We start from the raw sequence: 20,034 nt of genomic DNA, 5'->3' as shown, positions 1-20,034 counted from the left end.
AACACAGCATTTTAACTATGTTTAGGAAGAACGGGCACGTAAGAAAGCTATTGTTTTTATTCAAAAGGTTTTTAAAAAAACCCACCCGAACACTTTGTTAAAAGGTAAAGGAATTCATAGTATCTCCTCTTCAAACTCTAGGAAAAGTAGGTAGGACAAACTTAGAGAATTTTCCCATGCATAAGTAATGCACTCACTGAAGACCTTAAACATGGTTTAATGCCCATGTTCTTGTGGTAGACCACCAAGAGGGCTGAGGGAAGGTCCTAATCAAACTAAAGGGAAAGCCACCCCTAGAGACAAGGTGTCCAGTGAGTGAACAGGGAGACGCTTGGCCAGTGCAACTGACTTACCAATGTCGGGGTCTACAGCTTGCACTCTGGTCAACAGAGCCTTGGTGGCTGTGTTCTCATAGACACAGGTGTTGTAGTGGTCAGAAGAAAACAGAGGGGGATTATCATTCACGTCTTCTAGAATCAGGTGGATGTCAGACTGGCAGAACCTGCCACCCCCATCAGTGGCCCTGGTGATGAGGTTGTACACTGGGACCCTCTCCCGGTCCAATAGAGACAAGGTTTTTAACTCACCTGTGAAAGGAAATGGCATTATGGTTGATTTGGCTTTTCAAAAACTGTCTTACTTTGAAAAATGGAGAACTAATCATATAAAGGATTTGAAATCCAAGAAGGACCAAGGAGACTTGGCTCAAGTTCTCCATTAATCAAACAAATAGATCATTTTTACTTTCTTTTAGGTACCAGGGGAAAATTATGGAATTATGGATACAACAATAAACCAACTGCATAACCTTCAAGTCAATTAATTAATCTCTTTTCAAAACATGGTTGTTATAGGTTCTTTCTTTTGGCTACACAGAGAACCTCAGTAGAAAAGCACAAAGCATGGACTGATGTCTCTAGTTGTCTGATGGTCAGTAATGTCACTAACCCATAGATCCAGGAGGGCAAACTCTTTGCTTCCTGATGTTCAATTTTTATAAGGCAAGCCAAATTATGGTTTTGAAGGACCACAATAATTCTGGGCTGGGAGAAGGTCAGTGGATGCTGGGGGAGGCATCAGGTGTATGTGGGAAACCTGAGGAGCTCTAGAGCAGCAGCCATTTGGAAGGTGATGTGGAGTTGTGATACATGGGCTTTTACCACTGAAAAAGCTGTGTAGGAACTGGTCAGCAGCCCCCATGGAGAATTTTTGCTGCTAAGTTTCAATAGAAAATGACAACAGACACAGTGATAAACTTAAATGAATGCAAATTAGTGAAAGCATGACTTGTGAAATATTATTACTCTTCAATAAAATTGGTAGGCATTTGGACTAAGCCACCTGGGTTTATAAGGCAGGTCCTCCTATGGCTTTGCTCATGCAGCCAGCTAGTTCTCAAACACGGCTGGGCTCATTTCCCTCTCCTATTCAAAAAGCCACCAGTGGCTCTTCAGTAGGACATTCAAGGCCCTCTATGATGGGGCTTAAAGTTGTTTTTACTGTCACTTTTGTGCTCAACATTCGCTGGGTGTGCTGTGCTCTCTGTTCATGCTATCCCTGTTAACCTACAGTGTCCTGGTTTAGCTCCTGGAATCAATTCAAATTCTGGTCCTTTCTTTAAACAGTTCCATCTCATCACCATATTGGCTACTTCTTCCAATGTGCCCAGATGATGCAAGTTCCTTTATATTTTTTCTGGGTACACCTTTCATTAGGGTTTACTTTCCTATCTTTCCTACTGGAAGACAAAATACTTTGTGGGATTTGTGTGGTAGGCTCCAAGAAAAAGAAAACAACCCATGCTCAAGGAATTTCATGTCCACTAACTACTCAATAAATGCTACTGTCTGAATAATTATCATGGGGCCCAAATAGCTAACTAGCATATGCCCATGCAGCTAAGTCAGCTCTTCCACGATGGACCTTGGGAGTGGGTCAAAGAGGAGCCATTACCTTTTCGAAAACTAGTTATTGTTCACTATGACTAACTTAACACTGGCAAAATGCAAGATATTCAATCTTTACAGTGCATTTAAAATGACCACAGGATGAACCATCCAATTCATAATTTGCCTCTGTAGAAAATGACTTTTCCCTTAGTTCTGGCCTTCAATGTTGGCAACTGCCCTTAGTTTACATAATGTTTTACCTTATAAATTTCACCTGAATACACTCAAAGGTTTGGAGAAACTAGGCAGGAATGTTTAATAAAACTTGACAACTATGTTAATAAGAATCAGAAAGGGATTTGAAAGGGAATTCAAAATGAAGAAACTCTCCTTATTATGCATTACTCCCCAGCTTGCATGGCAACTACATTGGAGCTGTGATTCCTCTTAACTCACAGACACGAAAAAAAAAAATAGAGAGATGTGATACTTGATGCTAATAAACATAGGTAAAGTATAGGCAAATTTTGTGAACCAAATAAAGCCTGTGTAGTTCCATATTTGCATGCCATGTCTTCTCGTTGTTTCTTAGAGTCCTAGATGATGAGCATCCTACCAACACTCTTGGATGTCACACCAGTGACAAGACCACATGAGAGTTTAGCATCTTTTGTGGACAAACAATGGCATTTACCCAAAGAATAGATTTCAACTTACCACTTTCTGCATCTAGAAAAAATTCATTGCTTCCAGATCCATAAAGTGAATATCGTATATCTCCATTGGATCCAATGTCGGCATCCTTGGCACTGACCTTCAGTATGATTTTATTTGATGGAATATCTTCGGGGAATAATGCTGTATATAAAGACTGGGAAAAGGTGAACAAGAGTAATCAAATCATTAGTATTTGTGGGACATGATTTTTTAAAAATTTCACTTCTTAAACACTCTACTAGTTTTATCGTTCACCAACAGTTTTCTCTTTTTTAAAATTAGTGCATTGTGGATATGCATAGTGGTGAGATTCACTGTGGTATATTCATATATGCACGCAGGAAAGTTAGGTCAGTTCCTGGGATTCTTCTCAATTCTTTAAAGAGTCACTACTAACACTTGAAATGAGAGATAAAATCTACAAACACCACTTTTCTAAGCTACAGAATACTAATATTGTCTTTTGACCTACATGGTGAGAAAAACCATAAATTGTGATTTATTATAAGTAACAAAGGAAATGAAATCTCGTACAGCACCTTGTGTTGACATTGTATTTTATACAGTAATGGAAAACTGAAGGATAAACAGCCTGGGAATCTGTATTCAGCATCGACACTAACCAGCCATGTGTACTTACACAAACAGCTAGCCAAATGGGTAGTAGCAGTCCATTTCTCTTTCATGATACCAGTGATTTAGACAGAAGTTTTAAGGTCCTTTATGAATTACTTAAAAATCATTTAATTTTAAAACTTTCTATTTTATTTTTTATTGTGTTTTTCAGAGGAGAGGGGACAAAATTGGATACCTGGTCTTGCTATCTATCTATTATCGTCTTCATGTTTAGAACATTTTATCCTTGCCTCTACCTCCTACCCTCTTATGTCCAGTTAGAGCTCTTAATCAACTGGAGGTAAGAGCAGAAGGTATTCCTGGCCTTAAGAAAAAAAGTGAAATGGGTTTTGAATTTAATTTTAGAGACACAGAGTAAACAGAAGAACTTTATCCCCCAGAGCTTTAACTCACCTGATCACACACTGGGCTATTGTCATTTACATCACTGACGGTCACTTCCACCATGGCCTGTGTGACAAAGAGCCCATCGGTGGCAGTGATATTGAGAAAGTAAATGTCCTGTTCTTCTCTATCTAAAGGTCTCTTCACATATACCTTCCACTCACTTTGCACCAGGCCCAGGGCAAACCTTCCTCGGGGGTTTCCTCCTGCAAGGAAAAGAGAGCTTCTGAAGATGAGCAATGAAATGCCTTGGTCTGCACCACCATGCGAGGCTATGGGGGGTGCACCCAGGTGCCCCTCACACTGTAGCATTTATGGTACTGAAACAAAAGATACTCCCTTGGATTCCCTTACAGCAAAGTATAATATTTATATGCTTAGCTTATGTGGAAAGTAAAACAGCAACTTTTTTCAAGAGAATAAAATCCACTTAGAGAAACTGGAGATGATCTCTTGTTTAGTTCCCCTTAAGGAAAATCAAATTCAAACTGTGACAATCAATCGTCTTCTTGGGATGATACAATTGTCTTTCCACTTGGTCTCAAGAGAGGATGTAATACACTATAGTTCTTGTTACCAAGACAATTTCATTAGCTGTTGATTATGCAATCAAGAAAAGGCAGTCAGTTCTATTAAGGAATCTTTTAATGAAGGCTTTATCATACAGCTGTGCTCTGCTCATAAGGACTGGAGTTTGGAGAGAAAAGTTTACACGACAGAGGAAGACCCATTAGTATTAAATAGCCCTAACGAGGGGTCATTTAAAGAGCGGTCCAAAGATAAGCACTGCAATTAGATCAAATGTATCAGAGTGAAGCTGGTAAAAGTGGAAGAAAAGTAGAAGAGATGAAGCGGAACAGCATTTTATGATGCCGAAACACTGACAGTGGTCCCAGTCATATTACTTTTCCACTTCATTAAACTACAGAGACAAAGTAGCGCAGCACACGGTAGGAAGAGGAAAGAAAACTACCTAGACCCTCTAATCCCTAAGAGGGAAATCTTGCCAATTCAAACACTGAAAAAGATTGGGCTGAAGAAAACTAGCAAGAAGTCCAGAGTCGAGTTGGAGGATCACTATCTCATCTAATTCAGCATTGTGCAACTATATTTATCATCTATTAGGCCTCGGTTGGTTCTAGGCAACAGAGCTACAGCAGTGGGCAAAACCAACAAAAAATCCTGCTTTGATGGTAAGCTCACATTCTAGAGGGAAAGGTCGATAATAGTTAAAATAATTAATTAGGAGGTCATGAGGCTGAGTTCTTATAGGCAAAACCAAAACACAACTCAATGAAAACAGTAAAATGAAACATAAATATAAAGAAACTGCTAACTAACTCTATCAGGGATTTTAAGATTATGATTCCACTTTACCCAAATATTTTCTGTCTTGCTTACATGAGTATCTTATAAGTGAGTTTTTTCTTAATGCCCCTTTGATGGAACTCTGAACAATTTGCAGTCTGGAGTTATCCAGTTCATGAATTGCTGTTGACTCAGATAGACTCTTTAAAGTTTTAATGTGCCTAAATTTATCCTTTAGCACAATAAATAAATAAGGAACACATACTGTATGCTGGCTGCTACTTCCCTGCAAGAACAAAGCCATCTCACCTTCTTACAATGCATCCCCAAAAAACAGAGGGCAGACATCATGGCCCTACAGGTAGACTGAGCAGGAAGGAGTGAAATTGCGAGTGCTTGGCTGCACTCTTGACTATATGGCACAGGGAGGTGGTTAGTTCCAGGGCTTTAGCACTATGAGGCAATAACAGGAAAAACAGAACCAAATTATATGAACAGCGCAGAAAAGGTGAGGGCTGTATATTCCTCTGGGGCAGAGATTTTCAGTGTCTGGAGACATTTTTGGTTGCTGCACTGAAGGGTAGTGGTGGTGGTATATACTACTGGAATCTCATGGGTAGAAGTCTGGGATGCTGCTGAACATCCTACAATATGTAGGTCAGCCCCTCACAGCAAAGAACTATCCAGTCCCCAAATATCAACCACACTGGCGGAGAAACCATACTCTAGGGAGGCTCGGGGTCCTCCCTGGGATATCACTTTCCTCTACCACTGGCTAGGATTCAATTATGCTTTAGTTGAATATTATTTCAGTGCACACAAATTTAACCTCTCTATTAAGTGCTTTCAGTGCAGGCAGGCCCACACCGTTCTTTTGTTACATAAAATGATTAATGGTCCTTTGTTAATCTGAGGCAGCACAGCCACGTTGTGCTACATCAAGAGCAAAAGTTAAATCTAATTAAAATCAGTTGGTGGTTGGCATGGCTAATAGTAACAGTAGCTTTAAGCTACTCTGTACTCATTACTTCAGAAAAGTCGATGGGATGGTCCCTTGAAATCTTCTCCTGAGAATTCAGAGACTATGTGTAAATAATTAAGACCGAGTAACAATTCCTCCAAATAGAAAAGTATCTCTCAGAATGTCTAAGAAGCCTTTTCTTCCTCCAAAGCTAAATGCTGTTTGCATTTATTTAATCAAAGTGTTGTTCCACTCTCCTTTCTTTCCTCACCACTTTTGTTCAGGCTTTAATTGCAGAAATGTGTATTTTTATGAAAAAAGGCAGAAAATATCAGATAAAGCATAAGATACATAAAGTTTTCTTAAGCAGAAAACACCACTGAGCATCCAGTTCCATATAGGAAATAGAAGCACCAGGCTGAAAAGTGTGGCAACCCCACACATCGACATGTTTGGTCTACTGTGGATCTTATTCTGCAGTGATTAATTAACTTTTCCACTAACATAGTTAAGTAGATTCTGTGTCCTAAGGGCATTCTAATTAATTCATTTTTCACTGTGAATAATGTGGTTTTTCTAAAGGGAAAGCCACCTGATTACAAGTATTGATGGAATCTTTAAAATCTTTTGGCACGTTGCTTATGTTCTGGCTTTGAATGTCACAGCATAAAAATATTTGCTTTAACCCCACCTCTGAATAGCTTCTAGGAAGCTTTCTCCACACCATCAATACTTTCTTCTTTGTTGTTGAAGGCAAGTTACCTCTTGGAAGCTACTCCCAATCAGTGACAACTCTTTGCGCTGTGATAGGAAATCCTCAACCCTGCAGAGCAATAGTGACATTTTTTTGCATACTCCTGATGACCTCATCTTTCTATCTTGGCCTTCCCAAAGAACAGCTACTTACAATTTAGAAAGACAGAAAAGGGATCCCCCCCAAAAATAAGAGTTCTCAGAAGAAATGCCCATTGGTTTGGAGTTATAATTTAGGATTTCTCAGCAAAGGATCAAACCCTGTCTTCTAATTTATATATGTGTATGCCTAAGTGTTTTTATGACCAGGAGGAGCTTGTATGTGAAGCTTACTGGGATCAAGTTATTTGTTTTTTCTGAACACTAAAAACATAAAGAAAAGGAATATTGTTAAAAATCTCTCTCCCCAATTGCAAAGAGCTATCAGTTATATTTCTTCAATTAAAATGTGTGACCAGACTCCTTTTTAAAATGATAAGAAGTGACAAGAGAATTGGATGCCATCCTGGGTAAATGTTGTAAGCAAACTAATGAACTCCAAAGTAAGGTTGAGTTAATAACAACCAACAACTGAAAAAAAAAAAAAAACAAGTCTATTAGAGATTTTTTACTTCTCACCAGAAATGCTTTATTATGTTCAGGTCCTCATGTCACCTTCTATCTTCTCTCCTGCTCTTACCCCTGCTGCCTCCCACCTTTGTGTGATAAGCAGGGGACATGGTGAGAACAGTGGGCACTGAGACATACCTGTAATATGGTAGCTCACTTGGCGATTGATGTCAGAAGTGTCCCTGTCCCAGGTACTGAGGACAGCCACCACCTCGCCTGGTGGGTCGCTCTCCTTCACGTTTCCTCGGTAGACCTCATGGGCAAAGACCGGTGCATTGTCGTTTATGTCTGTCACTCTGACAGAGACCAAAGCTGTGGAAGAAAGAGAGAATGCCTCTCCAAGGTCAGAGGCCACCACGGAGAAGGAGAATGCAGGGTCTGTCTCATGATCCAGGTCCTTCAGGGTACTGATCCAGCCTGTGTTGCTGTCAATATTGAATGCTTCCATTACCTTCTCGGGGTGGGAATCTGAGTGGAGGGAATAAGTGACCTGCCCATTGGCTCCCCAATCCATATCGCTAGCTCTCACCTGTGTGAGTTTGGTGCCGACAGGCATCCCTTCCATTATGATGGTCTCGTAGCTTGAAGTTTCAAAGATTGGCTTGTTGTCATTCAAATCCAATACCTTGATATCTACATCCACAGTAAACACAATGTCTACCTTGTCCAGGGATATAGTGGCTGCTACTTTAAAGTGAAAAGCTGGCGTAATTTCATGGTCAAGGCGCTTGTCAAGCTTGATAGTGCCTGTGTCCTGTTCTATGATGAAGACACCCCCTTTGTTATTCTCTGGTCGTTCCCCATTAACTGTGCTGAATTGGACATTCTGACTGGGCAAAATCCTCAGGGTGTCCACGGTGCCTCCAATGGCTGTATCTTCTGCAATGGTAAAAGAGTACTGAGACTGGGTGAATGAAGGCAAGAATGTTTCAGGGGGCAAGACGTGGATATAGACAGGGATGAGGGAGTGCTTTACTGGAATGCCCCCGTCTACTGCTTTGACAAAGAATGACAGCACTGTATTTTTCAGCTGGTTAAAATTGCCCTTTGTAACCATCCAGCCATTGTCAGGATCAATTTCCAGGAGGTCAGCCACTGAGACCGAGGCCTCACTATATAGGGAATAAGTAATCCTTGAATTGGCTCCATCATCAGGGTCAATGGCTTGAACTTGAGTGACCAAGTGGCCCTTTCCAACATCTGCCCTGACACTGGCTCTGTATTCCACTGTCATGAACTGAGGAGCATTGTCATTTTCATCCACCACAATCACCCTCACAGTGCAGAAAGTTGTTCTCCCTCCACCATCAAGGGCCCTCAAAAAAATACTAACATCTCCTTCTAGAGGGTTTTCCCGGTCTAGCTTTTCTGTAGTGATGACCTGTCCATTGCTGTCTATGAGGAATCGATCCTTGGCAAAGTCATTGATGATGGCATAGCTGATCTGCCCATATGTTCCAGGATCCCCATCTGTGGCTCGCACGTGAATTACCTTTGTCCCAGCAGCTGCATTCTCTCTCACCTCGGCTACATATGTGCTTTGTGAGAAGGTAGGGCTGTACAAGTTAGCCCCCAGTACCCTGATGTGCACTTGTGCAGTGCTGGTGAACAACCCGTCAGAAACAGACACATTGAGACTGTACAGTGGCTCCATCCGCTGCTTTCGGTGGTTGGACAGTGTGATGATGCCACTCTTGCTGTCCATCAGAAAGCTTGTCCGTTCATTCCCAGATAAAATACTATATTCCAACCGGTCAAAGTCCGAACTGTCTGCATCTGAGGCTTGAACACAGGTTACAAAATGACCCCGGGGGGCTAGTTCACTCACATATGATTCATAAATTAGCTGATTAAACACTGGAGGGTTGTCATTTATGTCAGAGATGTGGATATGAACTAGAACCTCACTGCTCAGTGAGGGGAAGCCACTATCTGTTGCTCTGACTCTCAAAGTGCAGTGTTGCACCAATTCATGGTCCAGCATCCTTGCTGTCAGGATTAAGCCACTTGAGCTGTCTATGTGAAAATAATCTGTGCTGTTGTACGTATCCTGCACAATCTGATAATGCACCATTTTATTGTTTTCTGAATCTGCATCAGTAGAGACAACTTGCAAAACAGGTGTCCCAATGAGAGATGCTTCTGATAATGTTGTATTGTAGGCAGGCTGATCAAAAATAGGAGGGTTGTCATTTACATCATTAACTAGCAAGTCGACCGTGACCTCAGCCCTGGCACCAGTAAGGGCATCACTAGCCCTTACTGTCAATTTGTAAACAGGTGTAACTTCATAATCCAAAGGACTAACAACTTTCAGAACCCCCGTGTCAAAGTCAATGTTAAACTGTTTAAAAGGATCCCCATCAATAATAATATATATGATGCCTTGGCCTTCTGGACTGGTAGCATTGATGCTTAGAATGGGAGTGTCCATTCTCACATCTTCATTGATGGAAGCTGTATAAAAGGGCTTATCAAACACAGGCATTGCTTTGTTGACAATGGTGATGGGAAGTTCCACAGATGTGGACAAAGAGGGTTTTCCACCATCTTTGGCTAAGATGGTGACTCCATACTCAATGTTGGACAAGTCAGAATTGAATGCTTCTTTTAAAATAACATTCCCTGAATTTGGATTAATTTCAAAGTGGCCATAGTCATCCTGTAGGACATAGGTCACTTCTCCATTTGCACCTTTATCTTTGTCAATGGCTGTTACCCGGTATATGAGAGTCCCTGGCTCAGCATCAACTTGCACAGCAGCATAGTAAGGGAGACCCACAAAGACTGGAGAATTGTCATTGATGTCTTCAATGTTAACCCTGACCACTACTCTAGCCACACGTAGATGGTCTAGTTCACGGCTGGCTTCCACCACCAACTCATATAATTCTTGTTCTTCACGGTCAAAGGGGACTCCAGTGGTCTGAATGACTCCTGAGGTAGATTTTATCTTGAATTTATTTCCTGGGTTTAAGATGCTATATTTTAAGGGCTCATTAAGGCGGTTTCCAACTGCATTGACAATAGCAACTTTGGTTATGTTAGTGTTGTTCTCTGAGATTGAGGTGGAATAAAAACTTTGTGTAAAGTGAAGGCCACTATCCATGGCTTCTTTAACCATGATGGTGACCATGGATGTGCTGTAGAACTTTCCATCAGACACTTTAACTATCAGCATGTAGTGATCTTTGGAGAGGTTGTTGTTTTTTATGGTGAGTACTCCACTATTTGAGTCAATTAAAAAATGATCCAAGCTGCCTTCCATTAGGCTGTATGTCAGTTCAGGAGGCACCTCAGAGTCAGGGTCTGTGGCACTAACTTTCAGGACCTCCACACCAACATAGGTGGGGAGAAGTAAGACAGTCTCAAACACAGCCTGAGTAAAAACAGGTGGGTTATCATTCACATCTGTAACCTCAATGTTCACTTCAACAGGACTCTCTGCAGTCAGCTGGGGGCTACCACTATCTCTCACATGTACATGAAAATGGAAATGGGCAATGGTCTCATGGTCCAGGTTGGCAATTGTTCTGATTGCACCTGTACTGGAGTCCACTGTGAAGAACTTCTTGGCTGTAGACTCTACAATCTGATACACGAGTAGTGCATTCTGATTGCTGTCAGCATCGGTGGCTCGAATTACCAGTGGGCTGTTATCCAAACTCCTGACAATGCTATTTATTGGGGCAGCCTCACTTAGGCTGCCTGAGTATTGAGAGAAGAGAAAAATTGGAGCATTATCATTTTCATCAACAATCTGAATATTGACGGTGGCATTGGAAGTCATTCCTGCCATGTTAGTGGCCTGAATGATGAGTTGGTAAGAGGAAGTACGCTCATAATCCAGAGCCCTCCGAGTGGTGATGACTCCAGAATATGGATTTATGGTAAAGACCCCACCAGTGTTTCCATCTTTGACTTCATAAATGAGGGTAGACTGACTGATGGCAGAGATTAGAATGACTGAGGTTCCAATATCCACATTTTCATTTACTTCAGCTTGGTAGTCTTTATGAGTGAACTTGGGGTGAGAGTTATCAGACATGGTGACGGAAATGCGCACAATTGCAGTGGCAGACATTGGTGGGGAACCTTGATCTGTGACTTTGACTGACAGGACAAACTGACCCATCGTTGTCATGTCTGGTTCTTTGGAAACAGTGATGATGCCCAGGACTGGCTCGATCTTAAATGTGTTTCCAGTGTTCCCTAAAATACAGAAATCAATGAGGAAAAGGAATTACAAGGGAGTCATTAAAAAGAAAAAGGTTTTCTGAAGGTTGACCCTTCATGTAAAGAAACTCTAGTGCCATGTGGCCAACAGAAAATAGATACATTTATTTCTATTCATCTCTTATCGTTCTGAAAGAGAAAACAAACCAACAAAGAAAAAAGAGACTTCTCTTTTCAGGATATTGAAAAGAAAGTGATATGAGTTTTCCAGTAAAATTATAAACTTTAGATCCATAGTTTTTTGATCTAAGTTAAAAACAGCAGTAGCAGCAGTGGCACACAATGGGGTACATTTAAGCCAGAGAATAAGAGCTTATAGGAGAGCTATTTCTGCTATAAATGTGTAGGACTTCCTCATTCCTAGCCCTGTGAGAACAGGGACTGACTGGGTGACACATACCAATGTTGCTAGTACAGAGAAGAAAAAAAAAATATCTATCTATCTATCTATCCCTAAACCAGTGCCATGTTCACATTTAGTTTTGGAAGATCATCATGCAGGCATTTGGTTACTATTTATCTCAAAGATAATAAATGCTACATGGTATTAGTGCTATTTTACCCTATCAATCAAAATCAACTTCCTCAGGGCTGGGGTTGTGGCTCGGCAGTAGAGCATTCGCCTAGTACGTGCGAGGCCCTGGGTCCGATCCTCAGCACCACATAAAAATAAATAAATAAAATAAAGATATTTTAAAAATAAATAAAAAAATCAACTTCCTCCAAATGCTACTTTGGTGTGGTGGGTTTTATCAGTCACAGAGAATTCTTCCCAAGTCACTGTTTGTTTTTCAAGTTGTACTTATTTTTTTTCCCCTGAATTCTCCCTTGTTCTTCACTACTACTCTAACCTCCTCCCATGCCCTTGAACACACAGAGGTACAGACAGACATTAAAGAAGACATAAAACATTACAAGTTCATTGCTCCAATCTGTAACCATTCTATTCACTAAGCACTTGAAAAACAGCCTTAAAACCAAGAATTTGGATCAAAACCCTTATGAAACAAAGACATGGTGACCTGTTTTGCCAGGTCTGGCATGGGGAGAGCTATGGGCCATGACATTACCTCTAAAACATAAAAAAAAAAAAATTGGAATCTGGGATTGTTGAGGATGACTGAAACAAAAGAAGAGCAAAGAAACAAAAGATCTGAAGAATGTAAAGAAGGTGGGTAGGGGCAGGAGCTCAAAAATAGTAGACGGTGTGAAGCTGCATCCTTCCCAAGTTGCTTTATGCTTTCCCTCCTTGGATTCTCCAGTGCTTCTTAAAGAACACCCTTTATTTTGTGTTGAAACTCTTTTAAATCAACATTTAAAGATCCTGGTTACTCAACTATAGCTAGATCTTTCCTTCTTTTTGAGTACTGTAGTATGGCAAGCGTATAAACCATTTAAATGTCAAAATCATTAAGATAGGCTCTTGGATTTAGGGGTAGTTGTGATATGTTTATTGAAATATATAGCAAATACAGCTGTGTCTACACTTCTTGGTGTATACTTATTAAATAAACATCTCCATGTCCATAAAGCAAAAGCTCATATTCCTATAAAATCTACTTCAATAAAATACTTTTCAAGAGGAAGCATATCCAATAGAGAGGCCAATTTAATTCCAACCCCACAATGTGATATTAAACAATGTCATCTTTGATGTCAGCATGATTTTTTTTCACTTTGCCACCTAAATATGATCATTTTGTGATGACAACAACAGAATTTAACGATGTTTGGGTAAGCTTTTACATTTTCAATGATGAGCACAGTGGAATCAGGCATGGATCCAACATTTGAGCCAGCTGTCATTTCACTTTATCAATGGTCACCTTTCAGGGACAGCAACTGAGCCAAGTTGCTGCCTTCACTGGTTATGGTGTCCTACCTCAGAGTTTATAGACAAATCCTTCCTTGTACCAGCCCCAGCAACATTTCTTCATTCCTAGCAAGATACATTAAAGCAGGAATGAAGGTGATCCAGCTCTTGACCTCCACTTGAACTTCATGGCCCTGCTGTCCCCTGGAAGCTGATCCACTTGCTATACCCTGTCAGGATTCTGGACTCATACTTCAGGTTCTCTTTCTCTCTTCAATACACTGACCCATTTCCTTGAGATCCCGTTCCTGCATATCCTCTCCTTCTATTCCTGAATCTTTGAAAAGGAATCTCTACTTGCTTGTTTTCTTGGAATCTATGGCTTCGTTTAGACTTTTGGCAACCAGCCAAAAGCTGTGTTTTTCATACTTACTGATGTATTGCACAGTGTCTGACACAAAGAGGGTGCTTGATAATTATTTGTTGAAATGATTGGGAGGAGATGTAAATCAAAAAGCAAATTTTAATTCTCTATCCACTTGGGATCCAATATGCCATGTTTTAACTCAACTCTTATTTGTGTCTCTCTTGTGCCGTGCTACTTCAGAATCATCATTGGCAACAAACAGAAAATCCAGGCTAAAATAAGTCCTGAAGCGCTGCCCTCAGATTCTATTCAAACTCAAAACTCAGTTCTTCAGACTAAAATATAAAGCTTCTGTAGTTACTTTAGAGGCCAAGCAAGAGACAGGGAATTTATAGCACATCATTAAATAGAAAAAAATCTCGCTTATCAGAGGTCTGTGAGAGAAGTTAAATAAAACATAACATTTTACACAACCACTGAACATGTGCTAAAAATACTGAAGCACCTGTGATCTGTCTTTCTTTCTATAATCTGGGAAGAACCAGTTTAGGCTCAAGGTAGGTCTTCGAGTCTGTGAAGGTCTCCGAGTCTGTGAAGGTCTCAATGTCTACCAGAGATTTCTTGCGTGTGTTGTAATTCTCATTAGCTTGGTGCCCACTTCAACAAAAATCACCTTTTTTGAGATATCAAAAAAAGTTTAGTTTTCTGGAGATTTAGATTTTCTATATATATGGGATTTCCCTAACCCACAGGAATATTTTATTTTTGAATCAGGTGAATAAACCTGTGTTTTCTTTAATTTTTTTTAGTAATATATAATATTCAGATGTTTTAAGGAAATAACTTTTCTCTTGATTTAGTCAGTTATTAAAGAAATAACTGAGCACCATGTTGCAATCATGGAAGTTAAAATAGGAGAAGCAGTCTTTTCAGCTGAATGGTGAGTAAATCACTCCCTGAGAGCACCAAATTGGGTGAAAGATTCTTTGGCTAAGTAAGAGAAGTAAAAGTAGTGTTTAAATGACAAATTAAAAAAAGCGGGTGGACACTTAGACAAATGTTTAGAAAATGACAAGGACGTAGAAATAAAACTTCATATCCAAATGATCACAATGTCATGAAGCAATGTACATGCATGAATGAATAGAGGGAAAGAGAAAAGACAAGCTCAGAGAATAAAAAGAATTGTTGGATTAGGTGACAACTGTGTTGTCATGTACATATTCTCAAAAAATTTTTGAGAATTTTCCATATATTTTTGTGGTACCATAAAAGCAAGGATCACATAATTAAATAATAAAACTCTTCCTTGATAAATAAGGAATGCATTTCTAAATACTGGTCAAGCTTTAGGCTGAAATAAAATTCCACAGAACCTGACTATCATGGACTAACATCTTTTCTTTACATGCATACATACACACACACATACACACACATATGGAGAGAGAGAGAGACATAGAGAGAGACAGAGAGATAGAGATAGCCCGCGAGAGCGCACAAGCTTAGAATAGACTCATAAAATGTGGACACCTAATACAGAGAATAATTTTAGATTATCATTTGATATAGAAACTTTTTTTAAAGAAGGCTATTGGCTTTTCCTTTTCTAAAATTTCTAGTCCAAAAACTGTCATTCTAGCATTCCTATTTTAATTCAACTACTCACAAAAATACTCTATGTTTAAATGAAGGCTTATCTATCGCTGGCATAAAAGGAGATTGCATTTGGCATTATGCACAACAGACATAATGTTGCAAAACGTTTTGGAAATATGTGGCTTGCATATTCAAAAAAGATAGAACAGGATAAGGAAAATAGAGCAGACAAAGCGTATTTGTCATTTTCAGGCTCACAGTTCTATCTCTTCCTTGGACATTCATCTCTCTGTCATAGATGTTTTCTAGCTATTGATCTTCAACCAACAGTACACTATGGTCTTGCAACCATCAGTACACTATGGGTGTTAAATAGATTTTAAAAGATCTCAAATTTAACAAAACAAGAGCCTGTAGTTACTTATCTGTCAGGTTAAGCAGGTAGTTCAGACCCCATATCTACCAAACTCTCTGCTACTCAGACTGCCTCCAGTGAGGTGAATTGTGCTAACTGTGAGGGTGTAGGGATTCTGAAAGCCACAGCCCACCTACTGACAAGTAAACAAAGACACATAAGGTTCAGTTCAACAGCCCAGCAGCCCTCAGGTGACACGAAGGAGGCTTTGGTTATTTTAGTCTGAAACCATGACTTGTTGGCCCATGGGTAAAAGCCACAGAATGCATTACACATTTCTTCTTCATTCCAGGAAAACCCAAGATTGAACACAGGGAAGGAAACTCTCCTTGCTGTCAACAATGGAAGACATATTACTGACACGCCAAGAACTTTATGCACCATTATCACAGAAAATGGGTGGTGCTTGGCCAAGATTTCATTAGAGATGTTCCAGTGGTATCAATCTGAATTCACCATGGTGAAAGATACTACTGAGGTTGAATGCCATGCATTATGCTGCAATCTGTGCTGTGTAACAGCTCTCACCTGCTTCTATGGTATATATGAGTTCTGCATTTTCCCCTTTGTCTTTGTCCAGAGCCGTCACTTGCAGAACAGCTGATCCCAGAGCAGCTGACTCAAACACGGATGCTTCATATAGTGGGTTGGTAAAATAAGGACTGTGATCATTAGCATCTTCCACATTCACAATGACTCGGGCTAAGTTTCTTCGATAAGGAAACTCCTGATCTCTGACCTTTAGGCAAAATACAAGAAGCAGTAGGACTAAACTCTTAAACCGCAAAGAACTCAATGGCTATGTCTGTGATGAAAACAACAACAAAAAAAGATGATGCACACAGTTCTTGACCCAGTTCCAGATACTTAGTACATGCTCAATTAACAATGGTAATTACCAAGCAAGAACATGGTAAGCAAATCAAGAGCAGGGGCTACATCATCTTTTAGGAAGCTTGGCCTAGAGTCTCTGTTCAGCCTGTGTCTGCAGAATCAATGCCTTGATATCAAAAATATCACAAACACAGCATTCTGCTCTGAGACCCCTTGCACAGCCACTTTCCCCTTGTTATGTGTATTAACATCTGCTCATGGAATGGTGGACAGAGGCTCTTCTAAAGGAGAAACTAAAGAGTGGAATTGATGAATACAATGTGGGCATTGCCATTCATTCATTCAACAAACATTTATTGTCATCTATTATCCAACAAGTTCCTTGCTTAACTCTGATGCCTCAGTAGTGACTTGGATATGGCTTCTACCCTCCAGAAGCTTAGGGTCGATTTGGGATTACAAATAATTAAATAGGCAGGTATAGTACCCAGTGATAACTGCCAGCATGGGTTACCTAAATGTGCCCTCAGAATAAGCAGTAAGAAGAGCCTAACCTAGCATTCAGCTTCCTGGAAGAAGTGACAAGAACAGGTAGAAGTAGTAAAATGGTGGTGATCATCGCATGTGGCACTTTGAGGCAAGAAGATCCAATATACTCAAAGGCCCAGAGCTGAGAGAGAGAATCCTGACCACTGGTAAGATGACTACAATCAATTTCTAAAATTGAGATCCTTCATGTAACTCCATCAAAAAACTTGGCTTGATGGCTTTAAAATGTCCCCTGGTTTGCATATGGCTGAAGCTTATAAACAATCAATACTTTAACCACATGGTTCTGCTATAATTTGATACAGTACTAGTTAAATGTGTATTCTTGGCTTGTTCAATTTTAGGCTGCATAACTTCACAGAAATGTGAGTAAATTAGAAAATGTGCTGAGAAGAGCCATCAAAGAGAAGGGGGTTTCATAAATAGTACCTGGAAGGAATAAGTAACATGACTAAAATGGTTTAGCTTGGAGAAAGGCAGCATAAAGGAGTTGTTTGCTCTAAATATTCAATTACATAAATGATACTTGGTAGAGGGTGACCAAACTGAATTCTGAGTTTGTTAAGCAAACAATAAACAGAAATGACTTGAGAAACCATGAGAATGGAGTTAGTAACTGGCACAGGTTCTGCCCTTGAAGAAAACACATGCAAAATCAAAACAATGAGTGTGCTGAATTTTTGTAGACTGGTGTATCCACACCCAAGGACCAAGGTGACTCTTTATTTTGGAATTTTTAACAGCTAGGTCAATTTCAACTGTTAGCTCCAAGGGTGCAGAGACTTTTTTTTTTCTTTTGTGTCTTCAGTGCCTAGAATAGTGCTTGGTGCACAGTATGTACTCAAAAAATATCTGTTGAATGAATGAAGGCCAGGGGGTGGATCAGATGACCTCTGTGAATCACCCCTTCAGTTCCCTGGAGCCCACAACTGAGGGCATGATACTCAAATTTCCTCTTGCCCAGGAAACTCTCCAGTCTTGGGAAGGAAAAGTGGCATTTAGTGCAACATTACTTTTAGCTGCTTCTTGGGAATTCATAGAGTCTTAGAGTGTTTTAAAGCCAATCAGTGCTCAAGATTAAGTCTGTGTCATCCTACTAGGTCTTAAGGAATGCAGGGCTCTGTTAGGCAGTGGCTGTGCATTGCCCATGGGGTTCATGGATCATTAAAGGAACAGATTATAGGCCATAGAGTTTCTTATTAATCTCTACTTTTCAATTACTTCTCCTACCTAATTTGAACACAAATTGAGACTTAAGACTCTCTACAGGCTTTAGAGTGTGTTGAGATCTCTTTGTGTGCCAGTATTCACTTCTAGGTTCAATGGCAGTACAAAAAGTACCCAATCGGGTCTCTAAATGCTTTCAGGGACTGAGAATTGCACAGGCTGGATAAGTAAGTGCCCTTGTGACAGACTCCTCAACTTTTCCACACATCTTCTGGATGCAAGTGGTATAGCCTGGGAATATGGCCTACTCCTCCCCTGTCAAGCCAGTCTGTTGGCAAAATTTACTTGTCTGCCAGTGTCTGCAAAACTTGTCTAATATTTCAGCTTGGCAAAAAACATGAAGCTGCTATCTAACAACAGTAATTCTTTATTGAAATAAAAAGGCAAAAGTAAATGCAATCTGGCAGTGAAAAAGTCAAATTCATTACTACTTACAACAATTAAGGGCCCTGTACTTTTGAAGACTTTTGTGCCTTGAAAGGTTAGTGATCCTGTCAGGACAGCATATTAGCCATTTGCCCCTACCTACCATTATATTGAGAATGTGCTTGTCCTGGGCTTCATGATCTAGTCTCTCAGCAGTATAGAGCACACCAGAGCTGGGGTCGATCCGGAACTTTCTCATGCTGATGGAGTCGATGCTGCTGTGGACAGTGTAGCTCAGCTTGTGCTTCTCATCTCTATCTGTGGCTTCAATCTGCAATATCTCTGTATCCGGAAGCACGTCCTCAGAAATCGTCACATCATAATGAGGCTGAGAGAATTCTGGGCCATTATCATTATTATCCAGCACTTTAATAAATACCTATAGTTAAAAGAAAACAAGAGTGATCACTAATTCCAGTTCACTCATTGCTAATAAAAGAGGCTCCTTCCTCACCACTTCCCCCATGTCTTTGAATCGTAACACCTAGCAGCTATCTCAACATGTAGAAAGCTCTCTTATAATAAACCCTGTGTAATTAGTAATTCAAATTATCAGGAATATAAACAATGAGCTGATCAATATCTTCACTATTAATTGAACAGATGAGACAGCCACCAGAAGATGATAATTTCATGGAATTATTTGAGGCACAATGGAAAAGATCACAAGGTGACCTTCTTAGTAAATTCCTATTATCTTAGTTTATTTCTATGGGCTTCTTCTCATGATGGACTTACATGGTGGCAGTCACAGAATGGGAAAAGCAGAAGTAAAGAGACAGAGGAAAGGGAAGAAGGAACAGAGCTGGACTCAGCACAGTCAAGCTTCTCAAGGGTAGCATTGACAGCTTTGGGAGGTGTTATGGTTTAGATAGCAAGTGTCCACCAAAAGCTCATGTGTGAGACCATGCAAGAACCTTCAGAGGTAAAATGATCGGTTACAGGGCTTAATCCAATCAATGAATTGATTCTCTGATGGGATTAATTAAGTGGGAGCTGAAGGCCAGTAGGGTGTGGCTAGAGGAGGTGGGTCCCTGGGGGTGTGCCCTCGGGGTATGGGGTATATATTTTGTATCTGGTGTGTGAAGTCTCTCTTTGCTTCCTGATCATCATGTGAGCTACTTCCCTCTGCCACACCATTCTGTCATGATGTTTTGCCTCACCTCAAGCCCTGAGGAATGGAGCTGGCTGTCTATGGACTGAGACCTCTGAAACATTGAACCCCTAAATGAACTTTTCCTCCTTTAAAATTGTTCTTATCAGGTCTTTCAGTCACAGCAGTGAACAAGGTGACTAAGACAGGAGGATTCA

The 20,034-nt window shown here is 40.2% G+C and overlaps 1 protein-coding gene across 9 annotated transcripts in view; it reads right to left on the bottom strand.

Moving 5' to 3' along the window:
* Window positions 1-20,034, bottom strand: part of Fat3 (FAT atypical cadherin 3) — a 624,627-nt gene that overhangs the window by 79,809 nt on the left and 524,784 nt on the right. For 8 of the 9 annotated variants that reach the window (XM_058584984.1, XM_058584983.1, XM_058584987.1 and 5 more), the window contains 6 exons: window positions 18,827-19,102; window positions 16,216-16,426; window positions 7,396-11,469; window positions 3,636-3,832; window positions 2,607-2,760; window positions 354-587 (listed from right to left, as the gene is read on the bottom strand). In XM_058584984.1, the coding sequence (XP_058440967.1) occupies window positions 354-587; window positions 2,607-2,760; window positions 3,636-3,832; window positions 7,396-11,469; window positions 16,216-16,426; window positions 18,827-19,102 (5,146 nt within the window). Of the gene's footprint in view, window positions 1-353; window positions 588-2,606; window positions 2,761-3,635; window positions 3,833-7,395; window positions 11,470-16,215; window positions 16,427-18,826; window positions 19,103-20,034 lie in introns of those variants that run through there. The other variant, XM_058584990.1, reaches the window with a different exon arrangement.

The sequence above is a fragment of the Marmota monax genome, unplaced genomic scaffold (genome assembly GCF_021218885.2).
Source record: "Marmota monax isolate L192 unplaced genomic scaffold, Marmota_monax_Labrador192_F-V1.1 WCK01_AAM20220418_F8-fsc00104, whole genome shotgun sequence".
NCBI lineage: Eukaryota > Metazoa > Chordata > Mammalia > Rodentia > Sciuridae > Marmota > Marmota monax.
Note: the sequence above shows the minus strand (reverse complement) of the source record. Positions and strands in the feature narration are given on the sequence as shown.